Source organism: Chiloscyllium plagiosum, chromosome 11, assembly GCF_004010195.1.
Source record: "Chiloscyllium plagiosum isolate BGI_BamShark_2017 chromosome 11, ASM401019v2, whole genome shotgun sequence".
In the NCBI taxonomy this organism is placed as follows: Eukaryota; Metazoa; Chordata; class Chondrichthyes; order Orectolobiformes; family Hemiscylliidae; genus Chiloscyllium; species Chiloscyllium plagiosum.
Window position 1 is genome coordinate 68,259,457 of NC_057720.1, and position 19,370 is coordinate 68,278,826.

The window sequence follows — 19,370 nt, forward strand, 5'->3', positions numbered from 1 at the left end:
GCACTTGCTTAACAGTGCTCTGTAAACACCCATATCTTACCTGCTGAGAATGGCCATCTGTCTTCATACTGTCCAATGACACATCATTCTCTGGTACTTCATTTAGTTCCACGTGAAATATATAGAATATAAACCCAAAAAGTGCAGGCCCCAGGCCATTACACAGCCCTCTAATTCCTGTGACCATTCCTTGAACAACACCTATAAACAATTGTAACTTGGTAGTTCAAAAAGAATATTAAAACAGTGATAAACAAACAGACTGTTTCCCATGATAGCTATTAAATTACAAATTAACAGAAGCTATATTCTAGCATCATCATTGAACTATTTCATTTGGAAATCTAGATTAGGGTAGCTGTTTATAATCTAAACCAAGATCAATTGGAAGTCCAGGTTCTTTCCCTTTTGGAAAATATTTTGTCTTTAGACATAAGTGAAATATTGGTGCGTGATGCAAAAGAGAATGAGAGAGTACGTTTCAGGACATTCCCCTTATTAATGAGACCCAAACCAAACTAAATGAATTAATGAGAAAATAATGCTCACTTTTTAAAAAAAATGTAAAGGTGGCTTTCAGTAGGAGTCTCAATATTGCATTTTGATCATGCGCACAAGGGCAGAATTTAGGCAGTTTAACGACAGGACCCTGGATAGTGTTGCCAAACACTAGGAGTTCAGGTACATAGTTCTTTGAAAGTTGTATCACAGCTAGACAGATGTTTTAGAAGGCATTTATTTTACTTGCCTTCAATATTCAGACCTTTGAGTACAGGAGTTGGGATGTTATGTTGAGATTGCACAGGATATTGGTGAGGCCACTTTTGGAATAATGTGTACAGATCTGGTTGCCCTGCTATAGGAAGGATATTAGAGAATGTTCAGAAAAAACTTACCTGGATGTTGCTAGGATTGGCGTGTTTGAGTTATAAAGAAGAAGCAGGATAAGCTGGGACTTTTTCCACTGGAACCTAGGAGGTTGAGGGGCGACTTGTACAAGTTTATAAAATCATGAGGGGCATTGATAAGGTGAATAGCAAAGATCTTTTCGTTAAGGTTGGGAAGTTCAAAACTAGACACTATAATTTTAAGGTGGGAAGAAAAAGATTTTAAAGGAACCTGAAGGGCAACCTTTTCACACAGTGGTTTGTATGTGGAACGCACTACTAGAGAATGATCGATGCAAGTACAGTAACAACATTTAAAAGATATTTGGACAGGTATATGAATCGGAAAGATTTATATATAGGCCAAACGTGGGCAAGTGGGATTAGTTTAGTTTGGGGAAACTTGATCAGCATGGACAAGTTGGACCAAGGGGTCTGTTTCCTTGTTGTATGACTCTAACTCTACTACTAGTACAACTACTAAGCACCAAAATCAAAAATTACGCTTTTCAAATTCACCTCTTGAATTTAAGCTGCCAAATAAATAGCAGTCTAAATTTGTTATGCATTAAAGAAGGTAATTCTGATGATATGCTCTGCTGATGTATCAGAAGCTTGAGAATCTTAGGCCGAAAGTAAATCTAAAAAAAACTTTAAAAAGGTGATTCAAGACAGGGTATTGACTCACTATTGCAAAGTCTGGAAATTGATGGCATCTTCAGTTGTCATTAAGAGTGTTTAAGGTTTTTACAAATCTCTGCTCCATCCTATCCAGCATCATCTCATCCTCCACCAACCTGATCAAGACCAAGCAAAAAGGTGGAACACTGACTAAAATTTGTTTGGAGGGAGAATTCTACTGAGCATCAAATGCAACTGTGGCACAAAAAAAAAATCAGTTGAAGTCCAACAGAAACAGCAAAAAGAGCTTTTAGCATAAGCAGCTTTTATAGAAATTATTACTTAAAAGCACTTCTATAAAATGTTTTCTCTTTAGAATAATGCTGTCACGCTTTTTACTGGCCTGATGAATAAGGGGCCAAGAAATACAGGTGCATGATCTCTCTTGTTGGCCCTTTTTCGTTGTACCTTTTAAGAATCTAAATAGAAATTCACAATTTTGCCAAAGTGGCATTAAGATAGGCTTCTTATCATTAATGATCTTAATTATTAAGCCAATTTAAAATTTTAAACTGAAATTCTACAGCACCAATTCTTAAAGGAAAATAAATTTTACCTTGTTGATCTGGATCAGCATTCCTCGACACCAGCGCACTCACTGCTGGGAAAGTAATGCTGGACATGGCTGCCACTGCTCCTGCTGCCCACATCATCCTACAGTCAATGTACATTAAAGTTAGGCTCCATAATGTTGAAGGAAAGGGGATAAAAGATATGGGAAGCGGTTGACTGTACAGGATTTGAAACACTTCCTATTGCAGAAAAAACAATACTGATGAGGTTAACAATATTTCCATGTGCAATTTCTCATTTTTATGAAATTGAAATGAGGCAGTGAAATTAACTTTATTTCAACCTTTTACATTTCCAGTATGTTAATTGGATTAATTATGAAGTGGCACATTAACCCTAGAGCCATTGATATGGAACCCCCCCCCCCCCACCGACTGAGAAAGCAATTACATCTATCACTATATATTGGTGCTCTTAGCAATTTGATAGTGGGAAGGTCATTTGGATATGTATGATAACACTTCTGGATATAAAAATATTTTTGTTATTTCCCCCTTCCCTTGAGTTTACATTGCCCTTAATAGGCTTTGTACAGAAATTACTCAATTGGAAGTAGGGTTAATCTACTGTTAAGATTAAAAACACACCAGTTATTTAGTGATGGGGGGAAAAAACATGCAGATATATGTAACAGCACCTCTGAATATAGAGTAGAGCATAAAATGAATTGGTGCAATGTTAGTGTCCCTAACTGAGCCAGAATACCTGGGAACAAGTCCCACCTGCTCCAGAGGTGTACAGTAACATCTCTGAACTAGAGTCATAAAGATGTACAGCACGGAAACAGACCCTTCAGTCCAACTTGTCCATGCCAACCAGATATCCCAACCCAATCTAGTCCTACCTGCCAGCACCGGCCCATTTCCCTCCAACCCCTTCTTATTCATATACCCATCCAGATGCCTTTTAAATGCTGCAATTGTACTAGCCTCCACCACTTCCTCTGGCAGCTCAATCCATACACGTACCACTCTCTGTGTGAAAAAGTTGCCCCTCAGGTCTCAAATCTTTCCCCTTTCTCCCTGAACCTATGCCCTCTAATTCTGGACTCCCCTACCCCAGGGAAGAAACTTTGTCTATTTATCCTATCCATGCCCCTCATGATTTTATAATAGTCTCTAAGGTCACCCATCAGCCTCCGACACTCCAGAAAAACAGCCCCAGCCTATTCAATGTCTCCCTATAGCTCAAATCCTCCAACCCTGGCAACATCCTTGTAAATTTTTTCAGAACCCTTTTGAGTTTCACTGCATCTTTCCGATAGGAAGGAGACCAGAACTGCACGCAATATTCCAACAGGAGCCTAACCAATGTCCTGTACAGCCGCAACATGACCTCCCAACTCCTGTACTCAGTATTCTGACCAATAAAGGAAAGCATACCAAACGCCACCTTCACTATCCTATCGACCTGTGACTCCACTTTCAAGGAGCTATGAACCTGCACTCCAAGGTGTCTCTGTTCAGCAACACTTCCTTCGACCTTACCATTAGGAGTTCTGCTAAGATTTGCTTTCCCAAAATGTAGCACCTCTCATTTATCTAAATTAAACTCCATCTGCCACTTCTCAGTCCTTTGGCCCATCTGATCAAGATCCCGTTGTAATCTGAAGTAGTTAATTAGAAAATATCTGCAACAAATAACATACTGGGGATCTTGTGGTACAGTGGTCATGTCCAAACCGGAGCCACTAGGCCATGGATCAAGTACCACGTGCTGTAGGGTTATGTCGTAACATCTCTTCTTGGGTTGATTAAAATAAAAACAAAGGCCTGGACTCTTCACCAGTTGGAAGTTGGCTTCTGGACAGAGAATATACAGATGGGTACAGTGGAAACTGATTTTGTGCTCTACAGGTGTGTATTAACAGCACTAGATAGAAGACCATAGAAACAGATTATTCAGCCCCTCAAGTCTGCTCTGCCATTTATTTGGTTCCTGGCTGATTTAACATTTCTCATCTCCATTTTCCTGCCCTTTACCCTTAATGCTTGATTATCTATCTCAACCTTAAATATATCCTGCCCTATTGCTCTCTATGGCAAGACTTTCAACCTTCAGATGAAATTTCTCCTCATCTCAGTCTTAATTTAGCACCTTTTTTTGGAGACTATGCCTTCCAGTCCCAGACTATCCCAGAAGGGAAACATCCTTTTGGCCTTTACCCAGTCATGTCTCTTAAGAATCATGTTTCACTTAGATCACAATTATTCTTCTAAATTTCAATGACAGAGTTCCAACCTTTTCAACCTTTACTCATAAGACAGTCCCTCCATACCAGGGAGCTTCCTAATGAATAGTCTGTGAATTGCCTCAAATTAAATATCTTTCCTTCAATAAGGAGACCAAAACTACTCACAAAACTCCAGATGTAGTCTCATCAGCACTTTGTACAATTTCAGTAAGACTTACCTTCTCTTACACTCCAACCTTCTTGAAATAAGGGTTGACATTCCATTACCCTTCCTGATTGTGTGCTGGCTTTCTGTGTTTTATGTGCCAAGTCCCCTTATGTTGCAGCTTTCTGCAGATTTTTCCAATTAAATACTGTTCTTTTATTCTCCCTTGCAAAATGAACAACTTCATATTTTCTCATATAATATCACTGTAATTTGTTCGTATCCCTCTCGCAACTTTCCACTTATTTTTGTGTTATGCCAAAATTTAGCTACTATACATTTTCTTCCTTCCTCCAAATCATTAACCATAATTGTAGTTGTGGTCCCAGCCTTAATTCCTTTTGACCTTCACTGGTTTCAGGTCGCCAACCTGAAAAAGAACTTCTTATCCCCACTTGCTGTTTCCTGCCCAATAGCCAACTCTATCCATGCCAATATTATGTCTCCAACACTGTGGGCTCTTATCTTATGACTTAACTTTTTGTGAGTACCTTGTTGAACACCTTCTGTAAGTCCAAATCCAACAAATTTACTGGTTCCACTCTATCTGTGCTAGTTAGACATTCGAAAAATTCATATTAATCAGACACTATTTCTGTTTTGTGAAGCCATGCTGACTGTGCTTGATTAGATTATGATTTTACAAATGTGTTACTATTACTTCCCTAACAATGGATTCCGACATTTCTTTTTCCAACCGTTGCTTCCCTCCCTTTTGTGTATATTGGCTGTTTTCCAATCCCTCTGTACTTCTCCAGAAACCAAGGATGTTTGGAAAATTACAACCAATACATCCACTTTATTTGTAGTTGCTACTTTTAGGATCCTAGAATCAGTATCAGGGCATTTATTTGCCTTTAGCCACATTAATTTATCTCATACCAATTCTCTATCTGTGATGATGGTACTTAATTGCTCCCCCATATTCTTTAGTAATGATGGGATGCTTGAAGCATCTTCCACCATAAAGATTGACACGAAATATCAGTAACTTCTCTGTCATTTCTTTGTTCCCCATTACTATCTCCCCAGGTTCATTTTTCTAAGCAGCTTATGTTCACTTTAAATATATAAAAAGGAAGAGAGAAGTCTTAGAAGTTCTTATTTTCAGTTTTAATATTCCTCGCTAGTTGGTTAGAAAATATCTATAAGTTACAATATATACCATATGCACAAAAAGTAGCAGTGCTGCTGGAAATAGAATGAAAACTTTAAGATGATGTTTAGGTAGAAATATATAAATAAACAATTATTCTCAACAGTGTGCAGGTAGATTTAAAGGGTTTACAAGGATCGTTAAATCTCTGAAAAGGTTCAAGTTACATACCAAGGCTCAGAGCCGAAGCCATACCAAGCCAACTGTAACATCTGGAATCCTAACCCCAACAGAATAGTGTTTTTATTCCCAATGGATCGCATGAGCAAACTCAGGACAGCTGTCTGAAATAGAAATGCAATTAACATTTAAGTTTGCTTTGAGGGTCAACAATTTCAGCTTATTAAATTTTTTCAATGCTCTTTATGCGTAGGAACAATCTGGAAAGTACTACTCGTAAGTGAAAAGGGGAAAAAGATAGAAGCCTGGGAACAAAGCAAAGGCATTATTGAGAAGAGTATTTTTCAAATGATCGGAAAGTAGGACAATGGCAAGATAAAGGCTATCAAAGCTAGAGTTCCAAAGAGAAAAGGTGTAGTAGCTGAAGAAGTGACCATTGATGTTGTTGCAAGGAAGTGAGAAATATCCCAATATCTTAACAACAGAACATGCATGCAGAACTTGTGACCGCAGCAAATTGCTGTGTTGGAATGGGGGGAGGCTAGGTGAAGCATAAGACCGTAAGACCAAAAGACCATAAGATATAGGAGCAGAAGTTAGGCATTCAGCCCATTGAGTCTGCTCCACCATTCAATCATAACTGATAAATTTCTCATCCCCATTCCTCCCTGTAACCCTTGATCCCCTTGACAATTAAGAACCTATCTATCTCAGTCTTAAATACACTCAGACCTGGCCTCCACAGCCTTCTGTGACAACGAATTCCATAGATTCCACTTTCTTGCTGAACAAGTTTTTCCTTGTGTCTGATCTAAAAGATCTTCCCTTTACTCAAAGACTGTGCCCTCAAGTCCTAATCTCTCCCAAAAAGGGAAATATCTTCCCAACATCCACTCTGTCCAGGCCATTCAGTATTCTTTAAGTTTCATATAGATCCCTTCTCATCCTTCTAAACGTCATTAATTATAGAGCATCCTCAAATGTTCCTCATATGTTAAGCCTTTCATTCTAGGGTCCATTCTCGTGAACCTCCTCCAAACACACTCTGGGGTCAGTACATCCTTGCTGAGACATAGGGCCCAAATCTGTGCAGAATACTCCAAACGTGGCCTGACCAGAATTTTATAGAGCTTCAGAAGTACATCCCTGCTTTTATATTCATGTCCTCTCAAAATAAATGCCATCATTGCATTTGCCTTCCTAACCACTGTCTCAACCTACAAGTTTACCTCGAGAGAATCCTGGACTAGAACTCCCAAGTCTCTTTGCACTTCAGACTTCTGAATTTTCTCACTAATTAGAAAATAGTCCATGCCTTTATTCTTCCTACCAAAGTACACAACCGTACACTTTACCATGTTATATGCCATCTGCCACTTGTTTGCCCACTCTCCTAACCTATTAAAATCCTCTGCAGTCTCCATGCCTCCCCAATGCTACCTGTCCCTCCACCTATCATTTGCAAACTTAGCCAGAATGCTCATTGAGCGATTTTGAAATAACCATCAGATCTTGGTCAATTTGCCATGGTTTGGGAACCAGTATTTGAAAGTATAGTATTATAGGGATCATGTTACTAAGCTAGTAATTTTAGATTGCTAGATTACTTTGTCAATAATCCAGGTGCAGCAGCTAAAGAATTTAAATTAATTGAATAAATAAATTACTGAAAAAAGGCACTCAAACCTTGACATTACATTTATAGAACCATTTGTAAGAAATACAGTAAAGGAAAATCAACACTTATACAACAGCATAAATGCTGTTTTCTCCTAACTGATATTTCTGTGAAATTGTCTGGATGAATTCAAGATGAAAAGCTTTGATAAGGTAGATCTTTTGTATCCAAACAGCTATTTTGCAAAATAAAACTGGATTATTGCTGAAAAGAAATAATTTTTACCAAAGCTTTTGTCTTACACTCAACTAGACAATCCTTAAGAATACCAATTCAAGGGAGAAAAAGAAAAATCAACATTTATACTACATGCAAGGACACTGCTGATTGATTAGCAGATGGACTCTGCCTGGTAAAGGTATTGTCTGGAGATGACCAGAACAGATGCACTGAAGCACCAACATCTGCAAGTATTCCTCCAAGCCACACAAGCCTGACTTGGAACTATATTGCTATCCCTTCACTGTTGTTGGATCTCAATCCTCAAACTGCCTCCAGATATACTTAGGTGAACTTTCATTCACTGTAAACATGGAGAGAAATTGTACCAGTACCTTACAAGAGCCAGCCTCCTGAAAAGATTCAGCATATATACCAATACTATCTTGAAGTAAAGAGTGGTGCGAGGAGGAGGAGAGAAAATTCTTTTAGTACCCTATGAGGCAACTGGATGCTTACTTGTGCAATGATGGACAGGATTCCAAGGACAGCAATAAAGGCTGTTACACTTTCTGATGAAAATTTCATGACCTATCAGAAAATAAAAAAAAGCTGTAATCTTCAATTTGATTAATCTATATGTTATATGAACTTTTGTAAAGACGGTCTGTATTTTTAATTGTAGACTGTAATGAGCTAACTATTTTAAAACCAAGGATTGCTATATGTTTGAAAGCAAATAACCTGACACTCATTGTAAACACTGTGTATATAGTTGCCACTACCAGCAATAATTGATAGTTCGCAGATGAGCTGGAGTCAAAAGGGTGAAAAACAGAAATTGTTGGAAAATCTCAGCAGGTCCAGCAGCATCTGTGGAGAGAAATCAGAGTTAAAATTTCAGGTCCAGTGACCTATCCTCAGAAGGACTCAAAGGGTTATGTCCAAATGGATCTTTGGTTGGCAACAAATTACTAATTGGTTTGTGGATCAGTCATTGATGCTAAAAGCTTTATAACTACAACAACTAAATGATTGGTTTCCAGGTAATTGAACAGCTTGGGGTTGTGTACAATATATAGACAGCTTCAGACTTCCTCCAGCAGTTATTATAAGCCATGAATTCTAATCAACAAGTCAGACATTTTGTAATGGTGAACCAGCATCGGACCTAAAACCATTGAAAGTCTTGGAGAAGGATGAAGAAGATACAGCATTCCTATCAACACAAGAATAATCTCAGGAGATTTTGTGAATAAAGACCACTAAACTGCTTTCCAGTTCAGTGAAGTCTATGTTTTTCCTTCCCATTCTCTATCTGTGTATGTTTGTGAAGGAAGAAGTTTATAAGGGGATTAGAGTTTTAACTGGTAAAGTTACATGCTGATGGTACATAACTGTTAGCTGTAGGGCAACTCTTTATTTGTAATAAATATTAACTGTTAAGTACAGAAACTTGGCCAATGCTGTTAACCTTGGTCTGAAAATTGTGTAAATTGGGGAATTCGGTGTATTTTGTAAAAAGAAATCTTTAACTTTCACTATGATGGAAGCTAGGACACTTGGAAATAAACAGTGATGAGGAGGTGCTGGTGGTCTTAAAATGCATAAAAATGGATAAATCCCCAAACCCTCATCAGGTGTTTCCCAGAGTTTTGTGCGAAGTGAGGGAAGAGATAATCGCTGAGATGTGTGCATCATCAGCAGCCCCAAATAAGGTGCAGCAAGACTGTAGGGTGGCTAATGTGGTGCCATTATTTAAGAAAGGCTGCAAATAAAAGCCAGAGAACTAGAAACCGGTGAGCATTAAGTTAATGGTGGGTAAACTGTTGGAGGGGATTTTGAGGGACAGGATTACCATGAACAGAATACGGGTAGTGAACATGGCTTGGTCTGGGGAAATCATGTCTCACTATTTTTAGTTTTTTGAAGAGGTGACAAAGAAGATCGAAGAAGGCAGAGAAGTAGACATTGTCTATATGGATTTCAGCAAAAGGTTAGACGAGTTAGTAGGTTTAGATCACATAGGTACCATGGGGAGCTAGCCAATCTGATACAAAGTTAGCTTTAAGGTAGGAGACAGAGGATAATGGTGGAGGGTTGCTTTTTGGACTGGAGGCCTGTGACCAGTGCTGTGCTTTTCTTCATTTATATAAACGACTTGCATATGAATATAGAAGGTACGATTAGCAAGTTTTCAGATGACACCAAAAAGGGTCATGTCGTGGACAGTGAAGAAGATCATCTCCTCGTATAATGGGACCTTGATCAGATGGGGAAAGGAGTGGCTGATAAGAGTTTCATTTAGATAAGTCTGAGGTATTGCATTTTGGCAAGACAAGCCAGGGCAGGACTTTTACAATTAACAGTAGGGCTCTGGGGAGTGTTGCCGAACAAAGAGACCTAGGGGTGCAAATGCATATTTCCTTGAAAGTAGAGTCACAGGTAAATATAGGTGGGTGGTGGTGGTGTTTGGCACAAGGTGAGAACAGAGTCCAGGAGTTGTGATGTCATGTTGCAGCTCTACAGGACATTGGTAAGGCCACTTTTAGAGCACGTGCAATTCTGGTTGCCCTTCTATAGGAAAGATATTGTTAAACTTGAGAGAGTGCTGAAAAGATTTACCAGGATGTTGCTGGGACTGGAGGATTTGAGTTATAGGAAGAGGCTTTTTTGCTTGGAGCATTGGAGGCTGAAGATTGATCTAAAAGTGGTTTATATAATCACGAGGGACATGGATAGGGTGAATAGCTGAAGTCTTCTTTCTAGGGTGGCAGAATCCAAAACTAGAAGACATAAATTTATGGTAAGAGGGGCAAGATTTAAAAAGGACCGCAGGGGAATCATTTTCACACAGATGGTGGCGTGCGTACAGAATGAGCTGCCAGAGGAAGTGGTAAATGTGAGTACAATTACAACATTTAAAAGGCAGCTGGATGGGGATATGAATAGGAAGGGTTTAAGAGGGACATGGGCTAAATGCTGGCAAATGGGACGAGGTCAGCACACACAAGTGGATTGAAGGGTCTGCTTCCATGCTGTATGACTCTGTGACTCTGGGAATAGCAGTGCTTAATTTACAGTGTGACAAATTCAATAAAATAAAATGGCAGTTTTGTTAATCTTTCTAATTCAATTGTTCATGATAGATTATTTTAGGGTTTACTCTTGCAAAATAATATTACATTAATAAAGTGAACATAATCGCCTGAGACCAATACTGTTTGAAAAATACTACATTCTAGTGTTTTGCACAAACACAAATAGAACACATGCAGCAAATGGTATCCAAGGTTAAAGAATTAATTTTGGTTTTAAAAATTATAGCAGTAAAAATGTAAGCAGGCTAATAAATTACATTACACGTACAATGGGAAAGACCAAATTATGCAGACGCTCACCAAAGCACATTCCCAATTTTGAAAGTGAGCACGTTTTTAGTACGAAATGTGAATTCATTTGGAATACAATGAAGGCTTCTTGAATAATGTAAAGTGGATACATGTCTTATTTAAAATACATATTTCAAAAATATGGCACCACACATTCAGCAGAAATTTGTAGTAATCTATAATTCTAAAAGTAATCTTCAACAGATCATTTGCCTGATCTAAACTGAAGATGCACAAAATAGCTTTAATGAAGTTATTATCAAGGGGAAAGAGAAACATTGAGCCCAGTATGATTCTTCTTTGGAACTGAAGTTTCAATCTGCACTCAATCTTAACTCCGTTTCTCTCTCCACAAATGCTGCTAGAACTGCAGTGTTCCTCCAGCATTCTGCTTTTATTTCAAATTGTCAGCATCTGCATTATTTTGCTTTTATTACAGAGGGGTTTTAACAGGTAAATATGAAGAGGATGTTTCCTCTTATGGTAAAATCTAGAGGTAGGGTCACTGTTTAAAAACCCAGTTAAAACAGAAAACAGGTGAATTGTTTTCCCTCAGACATTTGAATGCCTTTGGAACTGTCTTCCCAAGAAGGTGCTGGAAACAGAGTACTGAATATTTTAAATGCAATTAAAGATAGATTCTTGTTAAGTGCAAGTTTTAAAGGTTAACAGGTATAGGCAAGATTGCAGATTATAATCAGATCAACCACAATCTTACTGCATTGTGGAGCATGTTGGAGGGACAGAATTGCTGCTCCTAATTCACAAGTTCCCATGAACAAACATATTGAACAGTGATCTAAAATTTATGAAATCTATGGCAGTTCCCCAAAGTTGTTCATACCTGTCTGAGATAAAGAAAAAAACTGGAATACTGGCCCGCCTCTGGAAGGTAGGATAGGAAAACCGTAATACAGATAAGTAAAACCGTTGAATCTTGGCCAACTTTCTTGAGAGACTGCAGATTAAAAAAAAAGTTACATGCATAAACATCAACAGTATATTTACATCAGAGCTGTCACAATCTTTCATTCCTAATTTTGAAAACTAATTAGTTTTGACAATACATGTAGCTGGTGCAGGGTAAAATACTGCAATCTGTTAGAATTTATAAAAAGAACCAAGGAATCCAGAGTGAGCTTGCCATTTGGATATAAAATTGGGTTGAAGGTAGGAGACAGAGGGTGGTGGTAGAGGGTTGTTTAATCGGGCTGGGGGCCTGTGACCGGTAGTGTGCCACAAGGATCGGTGCAGGTGACACTGATATTTGTCATTTATATAAATGATTTGGATGTGAATATAGGAGGTATAGTTAGTGAGTTTGCAGATGACACTAAAATTGGTGGTGTAGTGGACAGTCAAGGTTATCTCAGAGTACAATAGGACCTTGATCAGATGGGCTGAAAAGTGGCAGATGAAGTTTAATTTAGATAAATGTGAGGTGTTACATTTTGGTAAGGCAAATCAGGATACATTTAATGGTAGTGTTCTGGGGACTGTTGCTGAAAAAAAAAAGAGACCTTGGGGTACAGGTTCATAGTTTCTTGAAGGTGGACTCACAGGTAGACAGACTTGTGAAGGTGGCATTTGGTTCATTTGTGTGGGAGAATTTGACCAAAAGTGACACACAACTGTGTGGAAGCCATTTTTGTCACAAAGCAATGTTTGCAGTAAAATGTAGTCTACTAGTATAGTGCTATTTGAGCTCAGGCTGAGGAATTCTATTTTGGTAGCCTGACCTTGCAGCTGCAGGCTGTCTCTGCTCCTCAGGCCATTAGATAGTCCTGCTTCATAGAAAGATGTATTGTTTCACTATGTCCCTTATCGGTTGTTTCTGCCTAGCTGAACCTGCAGTATAAGATAACATTCAGTTTTGTAGACATTAAGAAATGTAGGTCTGGACAATGTATGTGGACCTTACGATTGCCCCTAGGATGCGTAGTTAATGGGCAGTGGGCTTGTGATATACTATATAACTTGTAACATTCTATATTTCATTGGAATTGCTTCAGACATCTTCTCCGAACAAAGATGTAATTCCTCATGGCCATGAAATAAAAGCTAGTTAATTGCTCAATGTCTCCTCTCCTGACTACTTTGTTTTAAACATTTTCCCAACGTGTCTTTTTTGGTCAGTGCATAGAATAAAGGATTGGAAGGTCAAGTTGCAGCTGTACAGGACATTGATCTGGCCACTTTTAGAATAATGCATTCAATTCTGGTCTCCCTGTTATTGGAAAGATGTTGTTAAACTTGAAAGGGTGAAGAAACAATGTGCAAGGATGTTGCCGTGGTTAGAAGGTTTGAGCTATGAGGGAGGCTGAATTGGCTGGGGTATTTTTCCCCCCCTAGAGCATCGGAGGCTGAGAGGTGACCTTATTGAAGTTTATGAAATCATGAAGGCAAGGATAGTGTGAATAACTAAAGTCTTTTTACCAAAACTAGAGTGCATGGGATTTTGGTGAGGAGAAAGGTATAAAAAAAGGGACCCAAGGGTGGTGTATGTAATGAACTGCCAAAGGAAGTGGAGGTTGGTACAAGTTCAACATTTAAAAGGAATCTGGATAGGTTTATTAATACCAAGGGTATGGAGGGATCTGGGCCAAATGCTGGTAAACAGGACTAGATTAATTGAGAATATCTGGTCAACACGGTTGAGTTGGACTGAAAGGTCTGATTCTGTGCTGTACATATTTATGACCCCAAGCAAAGACAAAAGATTACTTCAGTATTGCAGGAAGTGGTCTTTTTCAGCTGTGCAATTTTATACTTTTCGATGAGTTTGGTCATACAAAGCAGTGTCTCTACTGACTAAGCAGAACTATCATTCTCAACAGTTCAATTAACAGATCTGAAGATGACCAAATGAACAGTAATTTCAACAGGTATTTGACACAAGTGAAAAGTATTTATGAATACAGAAATAATTTAATATCTAGAAAATAGTGGCTCCAGTTAAAGCTGTAAGCAAATACAATCAATAAGCCACGTTTAACTTTTGATTTAAATTTTAAGATTAGAGTCCATTTGAAGCATCACAGAAACTCATTATAAAACCTACAACTTATAATACAAAGTATATTACAAAGTCCACGCCACACATACCGCAAATGGATCAGCTTGCTCCCAAGAGATGGGAGCTCCCCATGAGGCAGGTCGCATTTTTTCAGGGAGAGATTCTGGTAAAGCCACCAATATAAAGCAGATATCCAGAAGAGCAATTGCTGTAGCAAGAACAACAACAAGACTATCCCCATAAATTCGACCGAGATAGGCACCAATGGCTGGGCTGGTAACCAAGCTTGCAGCAAATGTGGCCGAAACCTAGCAATCATGAAGATCAAAATAATTATTGCAGTCCAAAAAGTTTAATATGTTGTGAGAGAATGCAAGTACAGAGAACTGCACACTTTTAAAAAGTTATTTTCATCACAGCATTGAACTATGACTCTAAACTGAAAGATCGCTTTGCCTTGCTTCTAATCGATTCTTCAGAGGAAATAAAACACAAGGAAACAAAAATGTAAAGTAATCTGGGCTGAAAATCATAAATCAGCAAATTCTAAAAATATTTCGGCCAGAATTGTTACCAACAACTGCATCCAAAAAAGAATTGGGAACAGGGCTTATGATGTGGAATCCTTGAGTCCAACATCCACACTGAAAAGGCTCCTGAAGTGCCTAATTAAAAGATGACATGCTAGGGCTCAAGTTTACAGTGAATTTCACTAGATCTGTATAGCAGGCTGAAGACAAAGACATCAAAGTGGGAATGGGATGGAAAATTGCCACATTAGCAGTGTCTTTGCATTTTAAAAAATAGAGAATGCAGAAAATATTCAACAAATAACAGCATCTAAACAGAGAGAAAGTTTCTGTTTTACTAAAATAAAACAATGAACTGCAGATGCCAAAAAAGGGTCACTGGACTTGAAACATTAACTGTCTTCTCTCCACAGATGCTGCCAGACCAGCCGAGTTTCCCTAGCAATTACTGTATCCTGCTATACCTTCTATAGATGCATCTCCAATTTCATTATAATTACCCCATTTGTTATTTAAATTCTCCTTCCTTCTACTTTATTCCAGATCTTCCCTTTCATTCTTTTCCTTCCATTGTCCTTTGTTCTATAATGTAAAACTTGTTACATTTCTCAACTATTTCCAGTTACGCCGAAACATTATCAACTTGAACTATGTTTTCTCTGCATAGATGCTCCCTTACTTGTTGAGTATTTTCTACTTTTTTTAGATTACTTACAGTGTGGAAACAGGCCCTTCGGCCCAACAAGTCCACACCGACCCACCGAAGCACAACCCACCCAGACCCATTCTCCTACATTTACCCCTTCACCTAACACTATGGGTAATTTAGCATGGCCAATTCACCTAACCTGCACATTTTTGGATTGTGGGAGGAAACCGGAGCACCCGGAGGAAACCCACGCAGACAAAGGGAGAATGTGCAAACTCCACACAGAGAGTCGCCTGAGGCGGGAATTGAACCTGGGTCTCTGGTGCTGTGAGGCAGCAATGCTAACCACTGTGCCACCGTGCCACCCAGTTTTTAAAATGTAGAGACCCTTAAACAGGATATTGGTCTAAATAAATTCAGATATGAAAGAAAAAAAAAACAGAATAAGATGCTCAGCACAGGTCAAACTGAATGCAAAGCCAGTGAACAATATGGTCCAGTCCAAATGGGTGAACAGATGGGGAACAGAATGAATGGCAAAAGCATAAAGTTTCTAACAGGAGCTGAAGAGGACACATTCAGTGCTCCCAATGATGACAACATCCAAAAATGAATGTCAAACAAGGAGTGGATGTGTTCAAAGAGATAGTTGAGAGATAGCATGGATGATATCAGAATGCATATAGAAACCAACTCATTGTCTACAGATGGTACTGCAAAGCAGCAGCATGTAGACAAGGAAAAGAAAGGATCAAGGAATGAGCAATGGATGACAGTGTAGAAGTGAAAAGAGAAACCAGTACTGGAATCTCTTTGCCTGTGATCAGATAAACAGGGATGGAATTGAACACTTGAATGCAAATGAGATGAGCAACAGAAATGGCTTTGCATAAGAACCCATAAACAATTGTTCCATATAGTTCAAGGATCATGGTTGATAAAAAGGAGGATGGAGAGCTGCAAGGTGAATGCATAATGGTTATAGTCAAAGGATGACGTGCATGACTACGTTTCAAGCATTTGGTTCTGTGGGATGGGTCAGAAAACTGATTGGAGAGATTCAAAGTTGTAGAAAAGGTGGCTTTTTATTTGGAAAGGCATAAATAGTCTCTGGGATTTTAGAAAATACAAAAAAGGAGAAAAAGAAAAGTAGTAATTTAGACAGATGTATCTAAAGTTATTGAAGCAATATATCACATGACCAATGGTAGGAAAGACAGAGCTTCATTAAGTATGGTTTTTGTAATACTACTCAAATGAAAACATTTAGTCACATCAATGACAGTCATCACAGAGTTCAACAGATATTATAATATCACATAAATGATCTAAACTAAGCCTCCAGTTTTCTCCAGTATTCTGAAATGCCTTCTCCAGCTATCAAATGTGTCCTGAAATAAACTAGTTAAGACTACAAAAAAAAGCATGGGGGGGTGGGGGGAGTCTGTCTGTGGCTCATGCTGGAGCACGCCTGCTTCTGAGCCAGATTGTTTCAAATTAGAATCTCATTCCAGGACTCGTTTGGCAGTGGATGCTAATGTGTTTTGGTGCCTGTACCCAGCCTGGATACATAGTGAGATTTAGTGGCAGGAATGGCACTCAGCTGTAAAACTCCTGCCAAATCCAAACGTAATGGTTTACATGAATGGTTAAGTAGAAGAATGACCACAAATAACATGGGAAAAATCTAAGAGAGAAGGAAACTATTAAACAACTTTGCTTCACTTACCAATCCATAGGCCATACTTCTTTCATGCTCTTGGGTTATGTCAGCTACATAAGCAAATACCACAGAGAAGGTCACCGCAAATACCCCTGACACGGAGATAACTGCAAAATACCACCTGGGGGGGAGGGGGAGGAGAAAATATACAATCAGAAACAATTTTTGACAGGAGAAAAAAAAATGCACAGTTTGCATTTTTTGAAGACTTCAGTCCTTCGCCACATTAGCTCCCATTACTAAAACTTTCATACAAACATTTGAAATGCCTTCTGGGACATCCTAAGCATTCAGTAAGCTACAATGAATGATATTTTCATAAACCTCAAAGGAGAATTGGTTTAGCTCAGTTGGCTGGGTTGTTGGTTTGCAGATCAGTGTGATGCCAACAGCGCGGGTTCAATTCCCATCACCGGTTTGAGGTTACCATGAAGGACTATCCTTCTCAACCTCTTCCTTCGCCTGAGGTCTGATGGCCCTCAGGTTAAAACACCACCAGTTGCTTCTCTCTAATGAGAGAGCAGCCCCTATGGTCTGGTAAGACTACAGCAGCACACATACACAAACCTCAAAGCAATTACAAATGACCAGTCTTTGAAATGTGGGAATGTTGGACTGTCTTTCAAGCTAAATGCTTATTTTCTCAACCTCTGCGTCAAGCTGAATAGGAAAAAACAAGAAAAAGATGACTGGTGTATTTTAAAAAATATTTTGATTGAGATAACTGCTAATGAAGAAAAACAACAGAAAAGGGATGTTTACAATAAGATGAATGGGGTGCATTGTAAACATTTGCTGATCCTTCTTTATATACAAATCAAATTTCACCTTCCTCTGACTTGGAATCTCCAATAGCATTTCTTTAACTTGGACGTGAGAAGGATCTAATCATAAGCAACCGAGACCTTTTAACTTGAAATCTGTAGTGCTATCTTAATCATTGAATTCCTATAGTGCAGATAGAGGCCATTCCAGCCACTGAGCCCGCACCACCCCTGTGAAGAGCATCCCATTCTATCCCCATAATCCTGCATGGGGTTTTACCCCATGGCTAAATCACCTAACCTGCACAACCCTGGACACCCTGGACACTTTGGCGCAATTTAGTAAGGCCAATCCACCTAATTTGCCCACCTTTGGATATCCGACTAGACAGCTATTAATTTTCTCAATATATGTAAACAAATATATACCTACCATGGACTAATCTTCATTAAAGGAATAGGAGCACAGGTGAAAAAGACAGTAAGCAACAGAAAAGACTTCCGCCCCCACACATCTGAAAGTGCACCTATCAGTGGTGCACTCAGGAATGACAGTAATCCCTGTAGAAGAAAAAATTCTCATTTAACTTTATCCTGCGTTATGCAAGTTAAATGATACTCAATAACCTACATCATTGCACTGATGCAGTCACATTCATCACAATGAAAGTCAAAGTTCCACATATATATCACATGGATTATCTAAACAAAGTCTCTAGTTTTTCCACTAAATAGTTTTCTTAAATTACTTTTCCAGCTATCAACAATGTCATGAAAAACTAGTTAGAACAACAAAAAGGAAAAACAACATCATGGGGAATGTTCCATTCAAAATTACTACTTCAGCTATAATGTTCTATGTTTTATTAACAGTAGAAAAATACTCATCAAAAGTAAATACAAATTTATATTTACAATTGCTTAGTTTGTATAGTATAGCCAAAGAACCAGAATATTACATTATTCATGGTGTATTATCTTTGATTTTTGTGCTCAAGCCTAGAATGAAAATTTAACTTGGAACTTTGTGATTCAGAAGTGAATGTGCTTCCAACTGAGCCATAGATGACATATAGAAAAGTAGTTACTGTTCTCCAACATCATCTATTGTACATTAAATGTTTCTGAAACTTTTCTAAAAGATGTTAAAGGCACCTTGTAACTGCAAGTGTTTTTTTGTTAAGCTCGCCTGACACATACATCATTTTCTCACTGGAGGAGCTCGGAAGCTGAATTACTTCAAAGAATTTAGACACACAAGCAAAATATAAAGCTTCAGGCTTGTCTGCAAACACTAGTGGCAAAAACTGCAGATACCGGAAACCAGATTCTGGATTAGTGGTGCTGGAAAAGCACAGCAGTTCAGGCAGCATCCGAGGAGCAGGAAAATCAACTTTTCGGGCAAAAGCCCTTCATCAGCAATACAGCATTCCTGTATTCCTGTTGAAGGGCTTTTGCCCAAAACGTCAATTTTACTGCTCCTCGGATGCTGCCTGAACTGCTGTGCTTTTCCAGCACCACTAATCCAGAAACATTAGCGGCAGTAAACTTCTTGGGGTTAAACTAAGTTTAATTAACAGAGGTGATTCTTTTTCGTATGTATCTAATAATTATTTGGAATTATTGATAATTATCCATCAGCA

At 38.6% G+C, this 19,370-nt stretch overlaps 1 protein-coding gene across 4 annotated transcripts in view; it reads right to left on the bottom strand.

Annotated features, from left to right (window-relative positions):
* mfsd14a1 (major facilitator superfamily domain containing 14A 1) overlaps positions 1 to 19,370 on the bottom strand; it is a 30,045-nt gene that overhangs the window by 2,242 nt on the left and 8,433 nt on the right. Inside the window, exons 4-12 of one of the 4 annotated variants that reach the window (XR_006313011.1) lie at positions 18,161 to 18,288; positions 16,970 to 17,084; positions 14,151 to 14,369; positions 11,890 to 12,003; positions 8,173 to 8,244; positions 5,868 to 5,980; positions 2,125 to 2,222; positions 1,576 to 1,684; positions 117 to 201 (exon numbers count right to left, since the gene is read on the bottom strand). Coding sequence is in view for 2 of the 4 variants with exons in the window: in XM_043699694.1 (XP_043555629.1) it covers positions 41 to 201; positions 2,125 to 2,222; positions 5,868 to 5,980; positions 8,173 to 8,244; positions 11,890 to 12,003; positions 14,151 to 14,369; positions 16,970 to 17,084; positions 18,161 to 18,288 (1,020 nt within the window). In the remaining 2 variants the exon portion in view is untranslated. The other 3 variants (XR_006313012.1, XM_043699694.1, XM_043699696.1) reach the window with 3 other exon arrangements.